The following is an 18,920-nucleotide window of genomic DNA, read 5'->3' on the forward strand; positions in this document are numbered from 1 at the left end:
TGATGGAAAAATACATTTTGCGATGCACCTTGACACATGATCAGTGATGTAACCCGACCAATTACTCGAGGATAAATACTCTGGTGGTGTGGGTACTTTTTATTGATTTCAAAATAAAACATCAATGCAAATAGTACTCTGACTGGGGCCCTAGACACAACTGACACAAAACATTCCACATAAAAAATATACAAAAATACTTAATACAACATACTTAAATAAAGACATAATGTGGGCGATGATCCATATCATTAGTCATTTTAAAAAATCAACAAGAGATGTTTTACAATTTTCAACGTGGCGCATTGAAAATAAATGAATTGTCAAGTCTCTTTTGTGTTACAACGTTTTATCTGTTAAAATGTATAGCCCAATAGGCTAGATCTGAACCACTAGATTAATTTCAGTGGCAAATGCCATCACTCAAATAAGAAACTGGTTATACATTTCTCTTCTCAGTCCTTTAGTCAAAGACAGTATTTGAAACAAATTGACAGTAACACAAGTGGTTCTCAACACCACAACAACTGAAATTAGCAAATAATAAATTGGAACCTCTCAAGGCACATGTTCTCAGGATAAACCACTTCCATAGTAAAACAACAGTCGTGGAAAAATAGTGAGGTTAATTGTACAAAACAAATCCTGTAGAGAAGAAGAAACATGGGTATTTAGCTCCTCAAACACCAATTCAGTTGCATCATAATAATTATTCAACAAGACAATTCCTGTTGAAACTGTAAAAGTGTGCAGGCACTGTGTGTGTGTGTGTGTGTGTGTGTGTGTGTGTGTGTGTGTGTGTGTGTGTGTGTGTGTGCGCGCGCGCGCGCGACGGCACTTTTACTATTTTCAATAGTAAGGGAGACAGGAAGACAGTCTTGGAGCTGAAAGACAGTCTAGTCTGATAATATATTATTATATTGTATTTCTTATATATTATTATCAGATTTGTATTATAAGATTATTTCATTATATTCTATATTATTATATTGTTATATTATCTTGTAACCAAGTGTCACCATGTCCCAGATGAACAATTAATGGCCCCTGGTAGCTGCGACAACCTGAAGGGCACAAAAGTGCATTTTTTTGAAAACCGTTGACCGAAACCTTCCAGGAAGTAAAAACATAGACACACGGATGAAGCCAGTCGCTTTGATACAGTATATGTTGTTTGGATGTAGCTTGCTTAACTATGAGGGGAGGAGCATGGACATGCCAGTAAACTTAAAAAAAAAAAAGAAGAAGAAGAAAAAAAGAAAAATATTGTTCTGACTGAGGTAGTTCTTTGATGGAAGCAGAACATACATTTTAAGTCAAGTTGAACAAAACAGTATGTGGCCAATGCATTATCATTATCGACAGACGTCTGACTCATCTTGCCAGTCCATTTAATATTTTATACGCCAGTGTGGGCAGCGGTCCATATTTCTCGAATGTATAATTTCACCAACGATTCTTGAAGGACTCCCGTGACCGGAAGTTCCTGTTTTTCAAGTAGCGTTTGACCTCTTCCAACTCATTAGGCCCGAGGCTCTGGTCAACCCCTGGAGTGGGTTTATAGCTCAGCGGTGAGACGATGTACCCATTGCGGTAAAGGCAGACCTGCTTGCAGGTCTCAAAGCAGGTAAAAAGAAGGCCAATGTACGGAACAATCTGTGAATGAATGACAAATGGTTAGGAGAGAAGGGAGACTAGAGTATGTCTGCATAAATATACTTAAAAAAAATAAAAAAATTATATATATATATATATATATATATATATAAATCCTTCCTCTGCTTAGTGATTTGTCCATGTGCTGCCAAACGGACACGTTCAAAATCATATTCAAGCATGACTGAAAGGTCAGAGTGTTCAAGATATTAAAACAAGTTGCTACCAACTTCTCCATAAACCAAGAGAAACTACCAGTCGTGATTGAGGGCTTCACACTAGCAAAACAATGTACAGCTACGATCAAATGACATTTGGAACTGAAATAGGAGAAGGGAGCATTCCGTCCCCCATACAGTTCTGCTCACCTAACCTGTGACGTTCCTGCTATGAACTACAGAGAGATCCTTGCTTGCCATGTCCCTCCCCCTTTCCCTTACATCAGATGCATGAGTTCCACTGTAGTAAAGACAGAGCGTTTCAGAGCGTTTTGAGTAGAGTAAACCTTTGTTGCCAAGGGGCATTTTGCTTTACAGACAGCATTCAATAGGGGGAATGTCCAAGCACAATGCAGTGATAAACACATACAGATAATTAATGATATACTGAGATCAAATCGAATCATTTGATTTTATCAAATGTGATTCGACTACATACCTAGAAGAACTTCAAAGTACTACTTTAGTTGTCACAGTCAAACTATCATATTCACCACATTTAATAGATCAAAACACACCAGTTTACGACCCAAATTTACTCTCTCGGTGCTACTGCCACGTCCTCAAAAAATGTGTAATAATGAAGGTTCAGGACAGCACTCCAATTAAATTACACGATTTATTGCAGCAAAAAACGTTTCGTGCCAGATGCCCCTCTTTAGTGTACTATTTGGCAATAAGGCGCATCACACACAGGTGACTAATTTATACTCAGGCTGACGGCAGTTTTTGTCAGCCTCAACTTTCTTGGTGCAATAAATTCTTGAATTTAATTGGCTTGCTATCCTCAACTTTCATTCATATCAAATTTACCATACCCATCAGGGCAATGCAAAAGCCCAGTGCCATTATTCAAACAGAGAGCTACCAAGTTTTACATTTATTTAGTACTTATTGGCACCAAAACTTCATCTACATCAGCCCCATGCCCTCTTTACTTGAATAATGTGCATACAATGTGAACACAAAAAAAACCTTACCTTGACAGTATTAGCAGTAAAGCCACTCCAAAGTGAGAGAATGCCCTTGTTTCTGATCATCTGTCCGAAACAGTCCATAATTCCAGTGAAATGGACATCAGCCCCGCCAAAGTGTGGAAGATGGGAACTCTGGGCCTGAGAAGGGAATAAAAGATGAACTGCATGGCACTGAACAAGCGTTGTGCTTTGTGTTGACATACTGTATTTGTAGTAATATGTTAAGTAATAAACCAGACTAGAGACCGGACCAAAAATAAACCAGGACTACTGTAATGCAGATTAACCAATTTACCAACATCACGGCATCTAATAGTATTCAGTATATTTTAACAATGACACATTGGCCTGCGATATTATATCCTGTTGTGGAACTACTAGCATGAACCCAACATTTGATATATAATGTTTTCCTTTCAAAATAGAACAGAATGCAAAATTTGCATGTCAGTTGATAGTCAAGTCAATCTACAAAGGCCAAAAAACGAAGATAAAGACACGACTAAGAGCAATAAAAAAGAAAATCCTGACTGTTTAAAAGATAGGCTGGCTATTTTTCCAACCCGTGCCTAATCGCTCCTCAGCCCTTAACTTGTGACCTACTGACAGCTATTGGATACAACCTGGGTGTCTCCTTTGTAAACCACTCAAACCATTTAAACAGACATTGATGGTTGTCTTGTGATGGGAAACCTCAGAAGTTTAAAAAGGGAATAAATATCAAAGCAAACAGCTATCTCGGACGCAGGCCTTTTGGAAATGCTTGCGGAGGAGAAATTATAACTATTATGTGAAAATACTTACACTAAATCCTTATGTCAAGCTTCTGCAAACTTTGGATGCTATCTTGCAATTGTATATTTTTTCCTGAAACTTCTGAATTGTCAGAGAAATAGCTAAATGCATACATTAGATAAACATATACATTATCATGTTGACATTTAAAAAATAATAATTTATATTATTACCCTCTGTCTACCCGCAGTATGGTCTATAGCTACAGTTATCTATCTATAGCTGCCTTGTGCAGACCTAGGGGGCATTCACATTCGCAGCTGCTGTTGAACCTTGTGGTCCCTAATAATAGACGGATAAAACCGGATGTAGTAGTCTGTCCTCTGCAGCGCTATTGTTCATACCGAGGGGACCGAGCACCACCAAGCATGGTATGCTATCCTCTTTGTTATGTTATATTTTAAATAGCTTGGATACATTAAATTGAATACATCTTATGGCTGGATAGCCATTTGTTTTTAGGACTGATTTGAAAGACAGGCCAATGGTACTTTTTGAAGGAAACACTATCAGTGCCAATGTATAGTAATTAAAGCTTGACAGAAGGCCTGAAGCGCCCCCCTACGCACACAATGTGGCATTACAGGTGGAGTGGTGCGCTGGTGTTTTTCAGACCACTTCAGCCATCATTGTTTAGGGCAAAATAATCCACATTTAGCACATAAGATAGCATACTTGTACTTTACCTGCATCTTTCTTTTTACAGTTTCAAAGGGGTAGGAGAGGGTCTGAGCCACTAAAGCAGCTAGACAGCCGTTGATTAAATTCTGGAAGGAAGTGAACCGAAAGGAAGGCTCCTGCCACAACTTTTCCAAGTTCATGTAGACTGCATAGCAGCCAATTGAGAAGGGAAACGCACCTGTGACAGAAAAGACATTAATTTAATAATTATGGGTGAAATTGAAGTTCTTCTCTCAGAGATATAGGGCTAGGGCTAGTGGTATACTGAATGTCTGTTAATTTTCCCTCCATTGTATAATGAGCGTAAATTACAATTCTAGCATTTAACGGCATTTATGCTCGTTCTTTATCACACAAATATTGTTCTTAGGAATACACCAATCTCTATTTGAGATCAACAAGAGTGTTAAATCAACTTGTAGGGCTGGGCGATATACTGTATATCCATATAATATCAATATTGTGATATGAGAGTAGACATTGACTGGGATTTTTGTTATCGTAATATTAGGCAATAGTTAAATGTTGTCTCTGCCTGCTCCGAAAAGCTTTATTATGGTAAAAAAATGAAATAAAATCGGATATTCATAGACTGTTCTAACTAATGTCTCTTGCTTCTCCACAGTATACACATTACTAATGGTCGTTTCTCTTCTTGTGTGTAAATAGTTTCTGAAGGCACCCATAGTCACCCCCAAAATATCGAGGCCTTCGGTCCAAAATATTGTGCCACTTGATTTTGTCAGCATCGCCCAGCGCTACTATCTTGCGGTCGGGCATGTTTAACAAATACTTGCGTGTGTACCTAATACTGTGAGCGAAAAGCCCCTATGAAGTGCTAGGAGTCCTTCAGTCCTGTAAATCTTGGTGAGCGTGTGGAGCACTCCGGTGTACGTGGGGTCTCTGCAGTTCTGAACAATGAGCCGTGTCTCCGCCACCTCCAGAGGGTATGTGGCCAGAGCTGCAGTGATGCCGGCGATTCCACCAGCGAACAAGGCCCTCCGCTGAGAAATGTAGCCCAGCTCGTCCATGTGAAGGTGGACTATCCTGGGGGTGAAAGAGGAGGCGGTCAACCCCTCAATTCGACACTTTCCTGAGTGGTTTTCTGCCATAACACAATACATTGTATATATTGTACAGAATCCTAAAATGTATCCATTGATATCTGTTCTGTTATTGTATATGTTTATTTATTCATTCTGTAAAGTCGTAATCACCAAACTATATTTATGCGCAACATAACCTTTCCATTTATCTTTTGCTCCATGCACAAGATCAATTAAAAGTCTGTATTTCCTCTATATTTGTACACATTCTCTCATATTGTTCGGCTTTTTAATGTGGAATCGTCTTGTCTTATTGTGTAAAACGATGAACAACCAATACCAAGACAAATGTGCCATTTTGGCGACAAACACAAAAGCCATCACCGAGAGCCAAGAGGGGAACGACCGTTTCCACGAAGAGAAGAGAGAAACACGTCGATCGGGATCCGAATCAGTTATATTTGGCCGTTCTGTACGTTCTCCTCCTCTTGGCTCTTTGGTTTGTGTGACGATCTTACGCGTACGGAAACGAGGAGCGTGAATTCGAATATTTTTTGTGATCTAAAAATCCGACCCAGCGAAACGCGCCTTAGTTCACTAGAAGGCGGCAGTAAAAGCAGCTTATTGAGCTCATCGCGCCGTGTGTTCTTGCGCGCACTCCGCGGTATTCAACCCCCCCAGTCTCCTGGAACACCGTGTACGCGGGTGTTGTTTACGCGTGCACGTGACGTAACGACTCGCCGCCGACGACACGCAAGTTTGTTCGCGGTACACGCGGGATAACGTTCGTCGTCACTCGCGCTCGGGCACTCGACGCCGTCGGGGGTTGTCGTGGCCTTGGGTGACACCGAAATCAGCCGAGCGAACGCCGCCTTCCGATTGGACGAGAACAGACGGCGGGGCTCGCGCCAGGGAGGGAGAAGCAGGAAGCGCCTCTTACCTTCGGCGGGGAGAAAAAACGTAAACAGACGTGCGGCAACCTACCCGGTACTTTTATTTGGTGTTTTTGAGTCGCTTCAAACGACGTGCGTCCGTTCCCAAATCGCAAACAAGCATCCTCTATGATCGGTGCTTTGCGTCGATCGACTCACTTTTTGTACGTTGCCAAATGCACGGCGCTGTAAGGAAACAGCCGCAGACAGGAGACGAGGTTTCCCTTCCAAAACCCCCGGAGTCCCTCGTTCCGGTAGATGGCCAGGAAACTCTGCCAAAACCCCCTCTTGCAGTGAAATGTGCCCACTTGGCTTTTGATTTTTATCACTTCCAGTGGCGACGTGACGGTTTTGCTGAAGATCCCGGCGAAACCGACGCACGAAAAGCTCTGGGAGCTCGTCAGTCTGTAATCCTTTTTAACCGTTGCCATCGCTGATATCTAAAGCTTCATCCGGAGTCCTGAGATCCAGAGCCGGGGTTGCTCGTCGAAACAACCGAATATCGTCCCGGGAACGTATCCGGCTTCTCTCTCTCTCGGCGCCACCGGGGTTGTGCGGCGGACGCGTCACGTTAGTCAGTAAAAGGAAAGGAGTGTTGTTGTTTTGTTTTTTTTACAGAGCAGTCTGTTTTCCGGCAACGGGCCTCTAGATGGGGCTCTTTCCCAATTTGAATTTGAGCAAATGAACATGGGTGCGAACATTGTTCCCCATAGGCGGCGCAATACACCAACTTCTTGATTTGGCCGCGTGACGTGACACGTCAATGAATGTCGTGAACGAAGACTAATTAAGACATTTCACTGCATATACGTATGTATGTGACAAATAAACCTCTTGAATCGTGAACTACCCATGATAGGTGTCCTTAATTAAATAACTGCAATACAGGGTTTTTAATTATTGTTATTATTATTATAGTTGTTGTTGTTGTCATTATTATTATTTTGTATTATTTTATTATCATTATTATTGTTATTATTTTCTTTTGTTATACAGGCCAAGTCCCAGTGAGATCAGGGGTCCATTTTAAAAGGGAGACCTCTTGACGTAGATACTGTACATACATAGATACATACACAATTAATCTCAATACTTTTATCTACAGGGGCAACAACACGTTTTAAAGGTGGAAACGATCTGCATCCATCAATCTCATTTAGATTCAAGATTCAAGAGGTTTATTTGTCACATACATCTACATACTTCCATACGTATACGCAGTGAAAGGTCATTAATTGCTGTCAATTCTGTCAACAATTTATTTCATCATAACCTCCCCAGATATGGAGCCTACTGTGACCGTCTATTCGAGATCACATGTACTGTACTGTCCATATAAAGCAAAACCTGTTTAGTAAAGGGGCAATGCAATCCATGTGGTTATATTTGTTATTTTAACTTCCTGTTGTCCTTGAATCACATGCCCAGTGAGTAAGAGGATTGAGTCTCTGATTTCCTGTATAACTGTATTGGTACTGCAGTTGTCAGTGGATGGTATCAATGGGATTTTGTTGTCCCTATCTTGTTTCGAACTAAGTATTTGTTTTTTCCCTGCTGAGAGATCCTCCATCCCCTGCTGTGCCTACAACCTCGGATGCATGCGAGGAGCCCACCTCCTGTCCGCGTCTGGACCACTTGGCTCTCGCTCAAAGGCCCCTGGAATAACAGAATTTATCAGAATAAATGACAGTCTGTTCAAAAGGGGTTTCCTATACTCCTGCCCTAGCTGCTTACCAGGGATGGCAACGGGATGAATAGCTTTCACCTCTTACGCCTCAATAGATCATCTTTATACCGTGTAGGACTCCGTGAACTTTATAAAGATGGAAATGGAACATTGATAACTGTGCTCTGTCTTTTCCAGACACAAATCATTTCACTCACATTATTGGTTTCAAAACTCAAAAGGTCAGATGGAAAAATCTTCTCTCTGATAGATGTGGCCCATTTAAATTTCTCTTTGATAGTACAAAGTAAATTTTAGGCACAAGCCAACATCAGAGTACAGCATTACCAAGTACTTTGCTTCAGAACTTTGATCCAATGTCAGAGCGAGAATGAGACTTTTCTTTGCTCTTGAGAGCAATGACAGACCCAATCCTTTGATGTCATTGTCATATACATGGAAGTTCCCAATGCAAGAGATAGCATGGCTTTCTTGAAAGATAAGTGGTTTGATGTGCGCTCAAATGCTGCATCTTATCAATACGTGCCTGAGTAAGCTTGGAGGACACATGGATCCTGTTGCCACTGGGACTCGAGTGAAAATCACTGTCCTTCCTCTGTCCCTCACATTGTTATTTCGTTCCAGTATTTGTATAGAATACAGATCGAATACTGTCTTCTTCCTGTATGTATAATCCCCTCCTGCCATCTCCCTGAATGAGTATCTCCCTCATGGCGTAGCGTGGGAGCTGCCTGCTTGTCTTTGTAGGACTGGCACATAGCAGCAGGTGTAGGCAGGCTCAGGCATTGTCATGCTCAGGATGTCATGTGCAAATCAATCCTTGATCTACCACTTTGAAGTGTGTGTTAGAGGACCTGGCACCGTGGTCTGTACTACCAGTGGGAAGTTGCCCCAGTCAACAGAGGGCGCCACCGGTGAAGGAAAACTTAGGCCATGATCCCCACCCACCCCCGGCCCACCCCTCCCACACACGCACACATCATAGGCTGGTGCCAGGCTCACAGACTGCTGCAATAAAATTCTCACCTCATTATCTAAGACAGCTACATCACAGCCTTGTGTTGAGTGGAAAGGGGAGGGAAGGGTGTGGGAGATGGGGGCAGGGATGGGACCAGAGCACGGTGGATGAGCTAAGAGTTAATTGCTGAGAGAAATTGGGCATAAATACGACTCGATCTGGCCCTTGTTGAGATCTCTGTCCCAGAAAGGCTAGAGCCACACTCTCTGGCCCACTTCACGGGAAGGGGAGAATTGTTATGTAGAGAAGCCAGATCTTAAATGAATTGTTCTTAGAATGGACTAACAGTGGAAAGGTTAGCAGAGAAAAGATAACAAACCTTTGCACCTAGTTAGAGTGAACAGAGGTTACAATGCTATTTGGATTTAGCATATTCAAATGTTGCTTCTTAAAATATCATTATTGTTCTACCTAACATATGAAGAATAAATTGCCAACTTACGATTCTAAGAATTCTGTTTCTACTATTTAATTTCTCGTGAAATTTTAAGAGCATACGTTTATTTTATGCACAGATAGCAATGACACATTCCAATAAAAATATCACAATGTGTGTCAGATTTGATTATTATTAATTAAAAAAGTCGAATAAGACTTCTTTAAATGTGATTGCGATCAATTTACACTTTAATTTCTTCTTAAATTTCTTTTTTTTACCCAAGGAGTGATGTGTTTGATGTAAATGGCCAGAAGACCTATTGTTTGTGAGGATGCTCAGTAGAACTAAAAGTGCCAGGATTTTGGCAGCTGGTGTCCCCTTATCTTCCCATGTACAGCCAATAAATCAATATCAAATCTAGGGAACAGGAAACCAGATGGCCTTCCCACAGACCCTCGGCGCATTAGGTCAGGGCCCTCTCTGCGTCTCCCTGGCTACTGTACCAGCCGTGCTTGGAGCTAGCCTTTGAAGGCATAGACATTCAACAAGGAGGCTGTGAATGACTAAAGGGAACAAATAAGCTGTTACGACTCTGGTCAAATCAGTGTTTGTGTTTCCATCCACATCAAAGGCCCTACTGTGTTTGATATGCAGCCCCCACACCTTGATCCATGCCACGTACAGGTAAAGGGGAGGGTTAGTTCATTGAGAAAGAGAGGATCATGTGGTCCCTCCACAGCCCTGGCTTGAGGGCAGTTGACCCAGACGATGGGTCTGTTGGTGTCTCTTATTCCCCAGGGAGCAATTGCCCCCTCCCACCACCACCACCATCACCACATCACACTGATCACTAGACGCATTATTCATTGTGCGGCCTATTGATTACATTCTGTCAAGGAACACATGTTAAAAATATATTCATTTTTGTGGATGTAACCAAAACCTTTCCTTATCTTAGGCCACCAAAACAACTATAGTTAAAGAGTTGAATGAAAGGGCGTTCACTGAGCAGTGGATGACTCCAAAAAGGGTTAATGAGGTCACTTACCTAAATACATCCCGCCAGACCCATTTTGATTTCTGTGTAGGCCAGGGGTCAGGTTAAACAGTAGTTTGATTGAATGGCGGTTCACAGGCCGGTGTGAAATGCCAGCTCTATTGCAATGTGGGAGCAGAGCGGAGGGGGCTGCCCTGGCCTTTGTGTGGACCACAGTCTGAGTGCAGCCCCATTGTTAGTGGTCGGACAGCCAGCCCCTCAGACTCTCTCCTTATCCTCCTTTGTCTTGGGTCGGGCGACCATTTCCCTAACCCAGGTCAGGGCAGGGTCGTGACTTTGGACACCAATCCTCCTTGTCTGTCTCTCTGTTCTGAACACTCATAAAAGCAATCAAAACAGATGTACTGATGTCATGTTTCAGGAGAGACACTGTATTAGTCAGCACTTATTTTCTTCCAAATATATAGAGCATATCTGCAAATAATATCTGTGTTATTAAGCAGATGATAACTTCAAGATCATAGACAGATCATTGGCCCTTCAAACCTGAATCAATAGCTTTAAATAGAGGGAAAGAAAATCAGAGAAAAGCAAATCCCGTAAGGAAGGGCCAATGATCTGTCTATAATCTTGAAGCTATCATCTGCTTAATTACGCAGATATTATTTGCAGATATGCGTTGCATATGTGGAAGAAATAAGTGGCGGTTCACAGGCCAGTGCACCTGTCAAATTAATTTACAAGATACATTTATAATTTGTGATTGATTATTAATCGATGCCTTATCACATGTTGCATGGCCAAAGTGAAAAGTATGTTGCTGTCTTGATGATGGGCAGCTCCGTCCAACTCTTGGTTCCACTGATACATCCAATCTATGCAGCTGAGCAGGGTCAAAGGAGTGAGCAGCGACCACCTTCTGTCCCCAGGCTGGACCTGCCTTATCACAGCCTGCCCTTCAGGGTGATAAGAAGAGGAAAGGCCAAAGTGCCGTCAGGACCAGTGCGCACGGCTCAGGTCAACACAGCGAGAGGCGTATGGGTTTGCAGGGGAGGGAAGGTGGACAAGAATATTGCCTGATAAGAATCACCAAGGGCTTTTGATCTCTGAGGGCCTGATACAGGGTGTCATGCTGGGCGGACAAGCCTAGCGACACGGCACGTACAAACAAGCAAGCTCTTGAAGATACACTGCAGGATAGTTAAACAATTAGACAAAGGACACCGGTGAGTCTTTGGTAACATATACACCGAAGGACACACACAAAACACACAGGTAGACATCTCAATTTCATTGTCCTTGTGAATTTACGCCAAAGCCACAATTACAACACCAGTAACAGTCTTCAGATATTTATAGGACTACATTAACAATGGGGCAATTGTTTGTGGAGTTGGTAAAAGGCTAATCCAATATAAATGAAGGGGGGGGGGGGATCAAAATGCTGTAGCGCAACGCTCAAAGAGCAAGCAGAGCGGTAACAGTGTATTGAAATGATAAATGGCAGGCAACAAATACTGAACTAAGATCAGCAAATCAACCCAGGGTCGTGTGGTTATTGAGGAGGAGCCCGGACATTTTAGGAGCATTGTTCTTTGAAGGTTCCGGCTACACCTCCAGCATTCTAGTCAGAGAGAAGCCTCATGCGGAGGCAGACATGGCCTGGGGCTGTAGCGCAAGCCGTGGCCTGAGCCGAATACCTCTGTGTCTGGCCCAGGGAAAGATGAAGACAGCTTTGCCTCAAGTGACCAGGTGGGGGGTCCGCCAGAGTTTCCGCCAGAATTGTTAAATAATAAAGCAGATCTGAATGGTGCCTTTGTACAAATGTTCTTCCTCTTCTCCGCTCTCGTCCTGCGTTTTAGCATGTGTGGCAGCACAGCAAGGAACAGCCGAAAAATCGATCAAACCTATTTGTTTATAATGTATGTACTATATTGTATATAGAATGGGTAAATACATACACACTACATTTTGAAATAATGACAAAGCCAATGCAAAGATGTGACAATTCATTTGCTTTGGAGTTTGAAATTGGTCTTCATACAAAAAAAACGAAAAAACTGTTACAATTGGTTTTAGATTATCAATGTGCGCTTCATCTGCCCTGACCTGGGCGCGAGGTAGGACAAAAAAGAGCAAGTGAATGGTGATCTTGTACTTACACACCAGTTAAAAGAGTTAGGATATAAGAGACCTTCATTTACAGCTCTTCCGTGAGGACATCAAAGGGACTATTGGAGTGAGAGTGCAGCTGCACGAATGGTGTGAGCTTCTCCTCTCTCACTCCAGAGGATCTTATTTGTGTAGAGGATGTTTACCTATCCCAGGAAAGACAAACAGTGTCTTCTCTGTTTGTAGGTGCCCTAGCTCAAACAAGCGGTGGGTCTGCTCTGTGTGTGTGTGTGTGTGTGTGTGTGTGTGTGTGTGTGTGTGTGTGTGTGTGTGTGTGTGTGTGTGTGTGAGAGAGAGAGAGAGAGAACATGCAGGATGTATTGCATTGTTAGCTCAGTGTTTATCTTGTCTGGCTTTCGACACATTTCCAGCATTTCCCGCAAGAACCAAATTCACTGCTCTGAAATTCAACTTGCCTTCCCATTTTTTACACAACACAAAGCAAGACAAAATATCCGTCTGATGTTCATCTATAGTCATTGTATTCAGCATGACGGATTCCGAGTGATGACGAGCAACTTTCACATTGATGCAATAACACAGAACCTTATTCATTCCCAGGGGTGGAATTCAAGATATGCAACGCACAATTGTGGGTAGAGCTTTCTTCATGTTGGCAAGTGTGAAAGACTCCTATCTCCAAAATTAAGCTTGAAGTGTCAAAGCACTCATAAGATTTAATTCAATGTGTAACAATATTTGAACAGACCACATGGTGTCACTCTTACTCATCACTGCCGGCAACCCTAAGGGCCCTCCAAACCATCCCTTAAAGGTCCCTCATGGGCTCACATTCATCACGTATAGGCATGTAGTGAGCTGTTGCAAGGATCTTTTCCAACAGAATAGGTCTCACTCTGATGTTAATAAACCTGAAATACAAGCAGTGCAAATACACTCACATGAATCAAAGGTGTTCATGATCAGGGGGTCAAGCACCATCATGTCAGACAGTTTATCTTCCTGCTATTAATACGACATACTTGTGGTGTATTTAGTGCAAAATGAACAGACTTAGTGAACAAACAATGTTTGTGGCAAAGGCACTTCCCTTCCATCCTGCAGGAGGTATGTTGCCCCCCACTGTTCATGTGTCAACACTGCTCCCCACTGTTCATGTGTCAACAGAATTTCAAATGGTGTGATCCACAATTGAGAATTCCATCTTACTTAGCAATATTCAACCACTCTGACATGGCGCACAATTCGTGTCTTCGGCACAACTGACTTGAGTAACTGAACATTGTGAGAGATCACTTACATAAATGAGGTAATAACACTTTCTTGTCATGAATTTAAATGACTTCACCGGTGTTTACTTTATTCACAGACTAAACAGATTCCGAAAAAAAACAACAACAAAAAAAAACCAATATCATGAGTGCAAACAATAGTAAAGACATTGTTTATTGTTAGATATTGCATATTGTTTATTATATATCTTACACAGTTTATACATTTTCTATAAATATATATTTACATTATAAACACATAAGTCAGCAGATGAGCTTTAAGCTTTCTTTTTTTTTTTTACTATTACTCTATGTTCTGTGTGCAAATTCCTTCTATGTGTAGGAATGTCTTCTAAGCATACTTGGCCTATATATGATTACAATATAATAACCCTTTTAAAAAATGCTCAGCCTGGTGGTATAATTAATTGAATATATAGAGCTCAGCAGAATGGAGCATTTTGATAATTAATGTCGTAACCATCCAAGGTAGACTTACCACGAGCTATGAGACTGTGACACGACGGTACACGCTCCTGCAGGAGCCACAAGTCCGCATGATATCAACCTTTGTTTTTTTTAGGAGTCAGTTAGTCGGTCTATTAGAAAGTAATTTTCTACTTTTTATTTTATTTTAGTACTTTTTCCTAGGACTTCTTGTGTGCTATCACCGGGTGCGTTGCATTACATTTCACTGCATATATGTATGGAAGTATGTATATGTATGTGACAAATAAAAATCTTGAATCTTGAATCTTGAATCTTTTAAACATGTTTTATTCGCGCTGTCATGGAGGAGGACTACACTACCCACAACCCTACAGTGTACCAGCGACGTCTCCGATTGGTGGAGCTCGCTGTCACCATGGAAATGTTTACAGCACCCGCGAACGTCACTGTCGTCTGGTATATACGCACGCAACACGCACCACAATGTATCATTAACACACTATTATGAACCGTGTAAAGACTGTGGTAATTACGAAGGTTGAATTCAAGAGGAGGCGCGCTAAAACTATCGTTAGGTCGGAGTCGTTGGAAAGGTATCATTCGCGATGGTTCATGGGACGAGTAGTTCTCTTAACATAACCGCGTACAGTTGTGTACCGCTGCCTTTTCCGTTTTCTCTTTTTATTTATTTTTTTACTCGGAGTGAAATGTTTTATGGTCACGATTCATATATATTCATGCAGTGGTTAGTACCTACCCAAAGTGGTCCAAGCAAGGACAACCGGTGAACCGGGTGACAAGGTCATGGACGCCCATGGATCATTGATGTGCGTGGGGAGTGAAGTCTAGTCCGTCTGGTCCGATCCCACAGAAGAGCTACTGTAGCACAAATTGCTGGAAAAGTTAATGCTGCTATGAAAGAAAGGTGTCCGAACACACAGTGACCAGTCGGATATATATAATTTATTTATGTACTTTTTAGCCTTCTATAGTTCTACCTTTTCTACTTTATGTAGTCTGTAAAGGTATTTAGTACTTAGAAGTATTGGCATGTTTCTATATATTAGCATATTCATATTTAACACGCTAACATAGTATTTTTCATAATTATTCGTTTTATTTTGTATTTTTATATATAAATGCATGTTGTGTAAATAGGCTAGTCAGCCTATGTAATTGAATAGGCTACAGAAATAGAAATGATCAGTATCCTGTTTTAGTCTGCTTAAACATTCTTACCCTTAACGCCCGCGTAATCTCTCTATATAAATATATTAAAAAATATATATCTAATAATAATAATATATATATATATATAGAAGATTTATATATATAATATTATATTATATAATATAATGACAGCTGATCGCTCTATATTTGACCACAGTGCCACACACCTGACTTGCGTGTACTTCCTGTAATCAACGTCAGCTCTTTGGTTTGTTTGCTGTACCTTCTCTCTCCGGTCGGATGAACTACACCTGGAGGGGAATATCACGATCATTTCACAACGACAATAACCAAATGTCCGGACACGGAACCCGTCCACCGGCCGAGGTAAGATAATAATTAACATTGTGTGTTTGTTGTTTTTTTCCCTCCACCGATCCCTTTGTGTCAATAGTTGTCCCCACTTCCGGGGAGAAAAACAAACTACCTCCACAGGTAAGGCGAGTTTCGGTGTCGACGAGCGAACGCTTTTAGGAAACATTTTTAAGAAGGCCGTCTTTGTCAATTGTGCGCAATCCGTTTATAACAGTTAGGTTAGTTTTATTTTTGCTTATTTTTTATATCACAAATCAACTTGTCCAGGTGTTTCCGTGTCCTCGGTGCTGCGTGGTGGTGAGCCCCGCCACAGCTCCAGTGGAGCAGGCCAACCAGACATGGCTGTTTTGGTGGTGGTGGTGGTGGTTGTAGGTTTTATTACCTCTGCTATCGGGTGGATGTGTCACGTAGGTTGTAGCGATAAGGACGCAGCTGATTGTCACTAAAAGCTGACATGTTGGGACGGTGAATTATTTATGGTCCCAGAGACAAACACAGCCATGTGATGGGACCTTCGCTGTTTCTAGTCCGGTCCGTGAGGGTGTCCGAGGTCCCTTAAAAACGGTCTTTAAACGTGTGTAACGCAGTCTTAACGGAGATCAGGCCTTTGAAACCTCATAAAGTGGTCTTTAAAATGGAATTTGAGGTTAACTTGAACGTAAACATTTTGTCTGCTATTTCTGTCTGCCAAAATGAGTGAAGTTCTAGTCAACATTTCTGACGTTATATAACCAAAGCGCTTTTTCTAGATGAACCCTAGATTGGTTAAATCTATTTCTAGGTGAACCCAACTCCAACAACTAGAAAGAAATCAAAGAAAATCCTTGTACTTGCCTGTCCAAAGTTCTGTGGGGGGGTCGTTATATTTATTCCAATATCTAATGACTTACCTTGCTATCTGACCTGAACTGTTCTAATTACAGTTCATATAACTATGTAGTTAATAACCTGCCCTCCCCTATTTCTATCTATAGTTAGGAATATAACAATAGGTTATCTACCTATTGTTATACATATGCGTTTTATTAAAGTATGCAGTCAACCTGAAAGAGCTTAATAAACTGAGGATTAATTAAGGGATAACAAAAATTATAAGTAAAAAAATAATAATAATAATAATAAGGCTTAATCAATGTTATCATTTTTAACATCTATTTTTTTTTTTTTTTTTTTTTTTTTTTTTTTTAAAGCTGTATTGGCAGATACAGCGTGTTTAACTGTAAAAGTAGTCTCAGGGCACGTCCAACTTTGTAGACTTTGATCTGCTGCTATACAGAAGGAGGCCTAAACCAATAGTTAATATCAGTTAGTATTCAAGTTATACATTTCTTCAAATCGTGGTAGGTTGAAAAGGAAAAGTGTGGTGTGTCAAGTGTGACTTGAAAGGAACATTTTTGTGATAACATCTTTGTGATAGTTGAGTCTCAAATTACATATAATACAATTTTCAGCTATTTGGGAATATTGTATATAAAGGAATTACATGGAAATGATACTGTAGTAATTTCTTTAACTTTAAATCAATAGAATTTGAATGGTGGTATTATAAATTATACATGATGGGACAGCCTGCTGAAGGAAAACACGAGCATGATGGTCGAAAAAGTTATTAAAGGAATGGAAATTACATGTAAGAATCACATTTAAGAGGCCATTTGGTTGTCAAACAAGGAAAAACTTTAGACTTCAATTTAGAATGTACTACCCAAAACAGTGATTGATAACCTATTAACTTTTGAGCTCAGAAACTTGGTGCTGGTATTTCATGTATTCCTGTGGTCTTTGTTTGATGGAGGCAGGTACTGGATTAAGGTTGTAGTACACCCCACCTCTCTTGATACATTCTTAAGGCCTGCCAAGTAACAGTATTTCAAAATCAGGTCACAGAAGGTGTGGAGGGACGTACTTTTCCTCAGATCTGCCACCTGAGGAGGTAGCTCAGCAACAAGCAAATGCCATCTCTCTTAATCCTTTCTGAGACTAAGGACACATTCAGGGAAGAGAAGTTTCCCCAGAATGCTTAGGAAGTCACATGATATCTAGGCATTTGATTTGGATAAGCTGCTCCTCCTCCAAGGTCATTTCTGTTGAGCAGATTGCTTGGTCCTTAGTTTAAAAAAAAAAAAAAAAAAAAAAAGGTGTTCTAGACTTTCCAATGCACAACATCTTTGGAACTGATTTAAATAATGGCAAAAAAGTCGAACAGCTTTAAGCCTTGATTTACATAAAAAAATAATCATTATGCTTTGCAATACATAGCAGCTTAATGTAGTTTGTAACACCCAAACCATTGAAAACTAAACAACTATAAGTTATTCACCTTAACTTGAATTTACAGCAATGTTTAATGTGGAATGTCCCTGTTATATAAACTAACAAGTAAATACGCCAGGGAGGTCTGCCTCAGGGCATCAGAAGTAGGGCGAAACCCAGGAAATATGCCAAGCAGATAGCGTCTGTGTAGGCGTGACCATTTCTAGTGCAATTGTGCAGATCATTGTTTGGATGAGGCAGAAAAGTAGAGTGGTCGGGCCATGTGTCTGCGTACAGAGGGGTGATAACTGCAGAACTTCTGCTGCAGAAATCTGTCCGTCTCTATGGTTGTTAAGCAAGAAAACACAAATTAAGTCCGGCGTGTGTGTGTGTGTGTGTGTGTGTGTGTGTGTGTGTGTGTGTGTGTGTGTGTTTCTATTTCTCCATCAAAGACAGTGTGCTTCCTTGAGAAACAGGACACAAATTGATAAACCACTCTCTTCCCATGATGGTATTGAACATTCACCAACAGGCCATCTCTCATTTTTAAGGGTCAGTGGGTCAGTCCTTACATGGCTGTCCACTCCTCTAATTAATATATGTGCTGCATCCAAAATGAAACCCCCATTCTGTGACTAACATGGCTTCTCTGATGACCCACAAACATGGGATAGTAGTTTATCGTGCAGTACATCAGTTATCCCAGGTATTGGGAGACCAAAGGACAAATTACTTTCACATACTTGACTATATGTATATTCACCACAGAAACCCTTAATATATCTAGCCCTGCATAATTCCATTAGACAGCATATTCAATAAAATCGTGTATTATTAAATTTATTGGTTGGGTGCATTTCGTGCGACACAAAGGTTATACGG

At 41.1% G+C, this 18,920-nt stretch overlaps 1 protein-coding gene across 1 annotated transcript; it reads right to left on the reverse strand.

Annotated features, from left to right (window-relative positions):
* Window positions 1-102: 102 nt before the first annotated feature.
* Window positions 103-6,837, reverse strand: slc25a43 (solute carrier family 25 member 43). The gene is made up of 5 exons (XM_080007605.1): window positions 6,465-6,837; window positions 5,133-5,374; window positions 4,333-4,505; window positions 2,855-2,989; window positions 103-1,656 (listed from the first exon to the last, which is right to left on the reverse strand). The coding sequence occupies exons 1-5, from the start codon at window positions 6,734-6,736 to the stop codon at window positions 1,447-1,449; spliced, it is 1,032 nt and encodes a 343-aa protein (XP_079863731.1). The 5' UTR covers window positions 6,737-6,837; the 3' UTR covers window positions 103-1,446.
* Window positions 6,838-18,920: the final 12,083 nt, after the last annotated feature.

The sequence above is a fragment of the Zeus faber genome (assembly GCF_960531495.2).
Source record: "Zeus faber genome assembly, chromosome: 10".
NCBI lineage: Eukaryota > Metazoa > Chordata > Actinopteri > Zeiformes > Zeidae > Zeus > Zeus faber.

Coding starts and splice junctions, on each gene's coding strand:
- slc25a43 (XM_080007605.1), bottom strand. CDS start 6,736: ATGGCAACGGTTAAAAAGGATTACAGACTGACGAGCTCCCAGAGCTTT. Junction 5,375..6,464: donor CATTTGGCAACGTACAAAAA/GTGAGTCGATCG, acceptor TTTCACCCCCAG/GATAGTCCACCTTCACATGG. Junction 1,657..2,854: donor TTACTGCTAATACTGTCAAG/GTAAGGTTTTTT, acceptor ATTCATTCACAG/ATTGTTCCGTACATTGGCCT.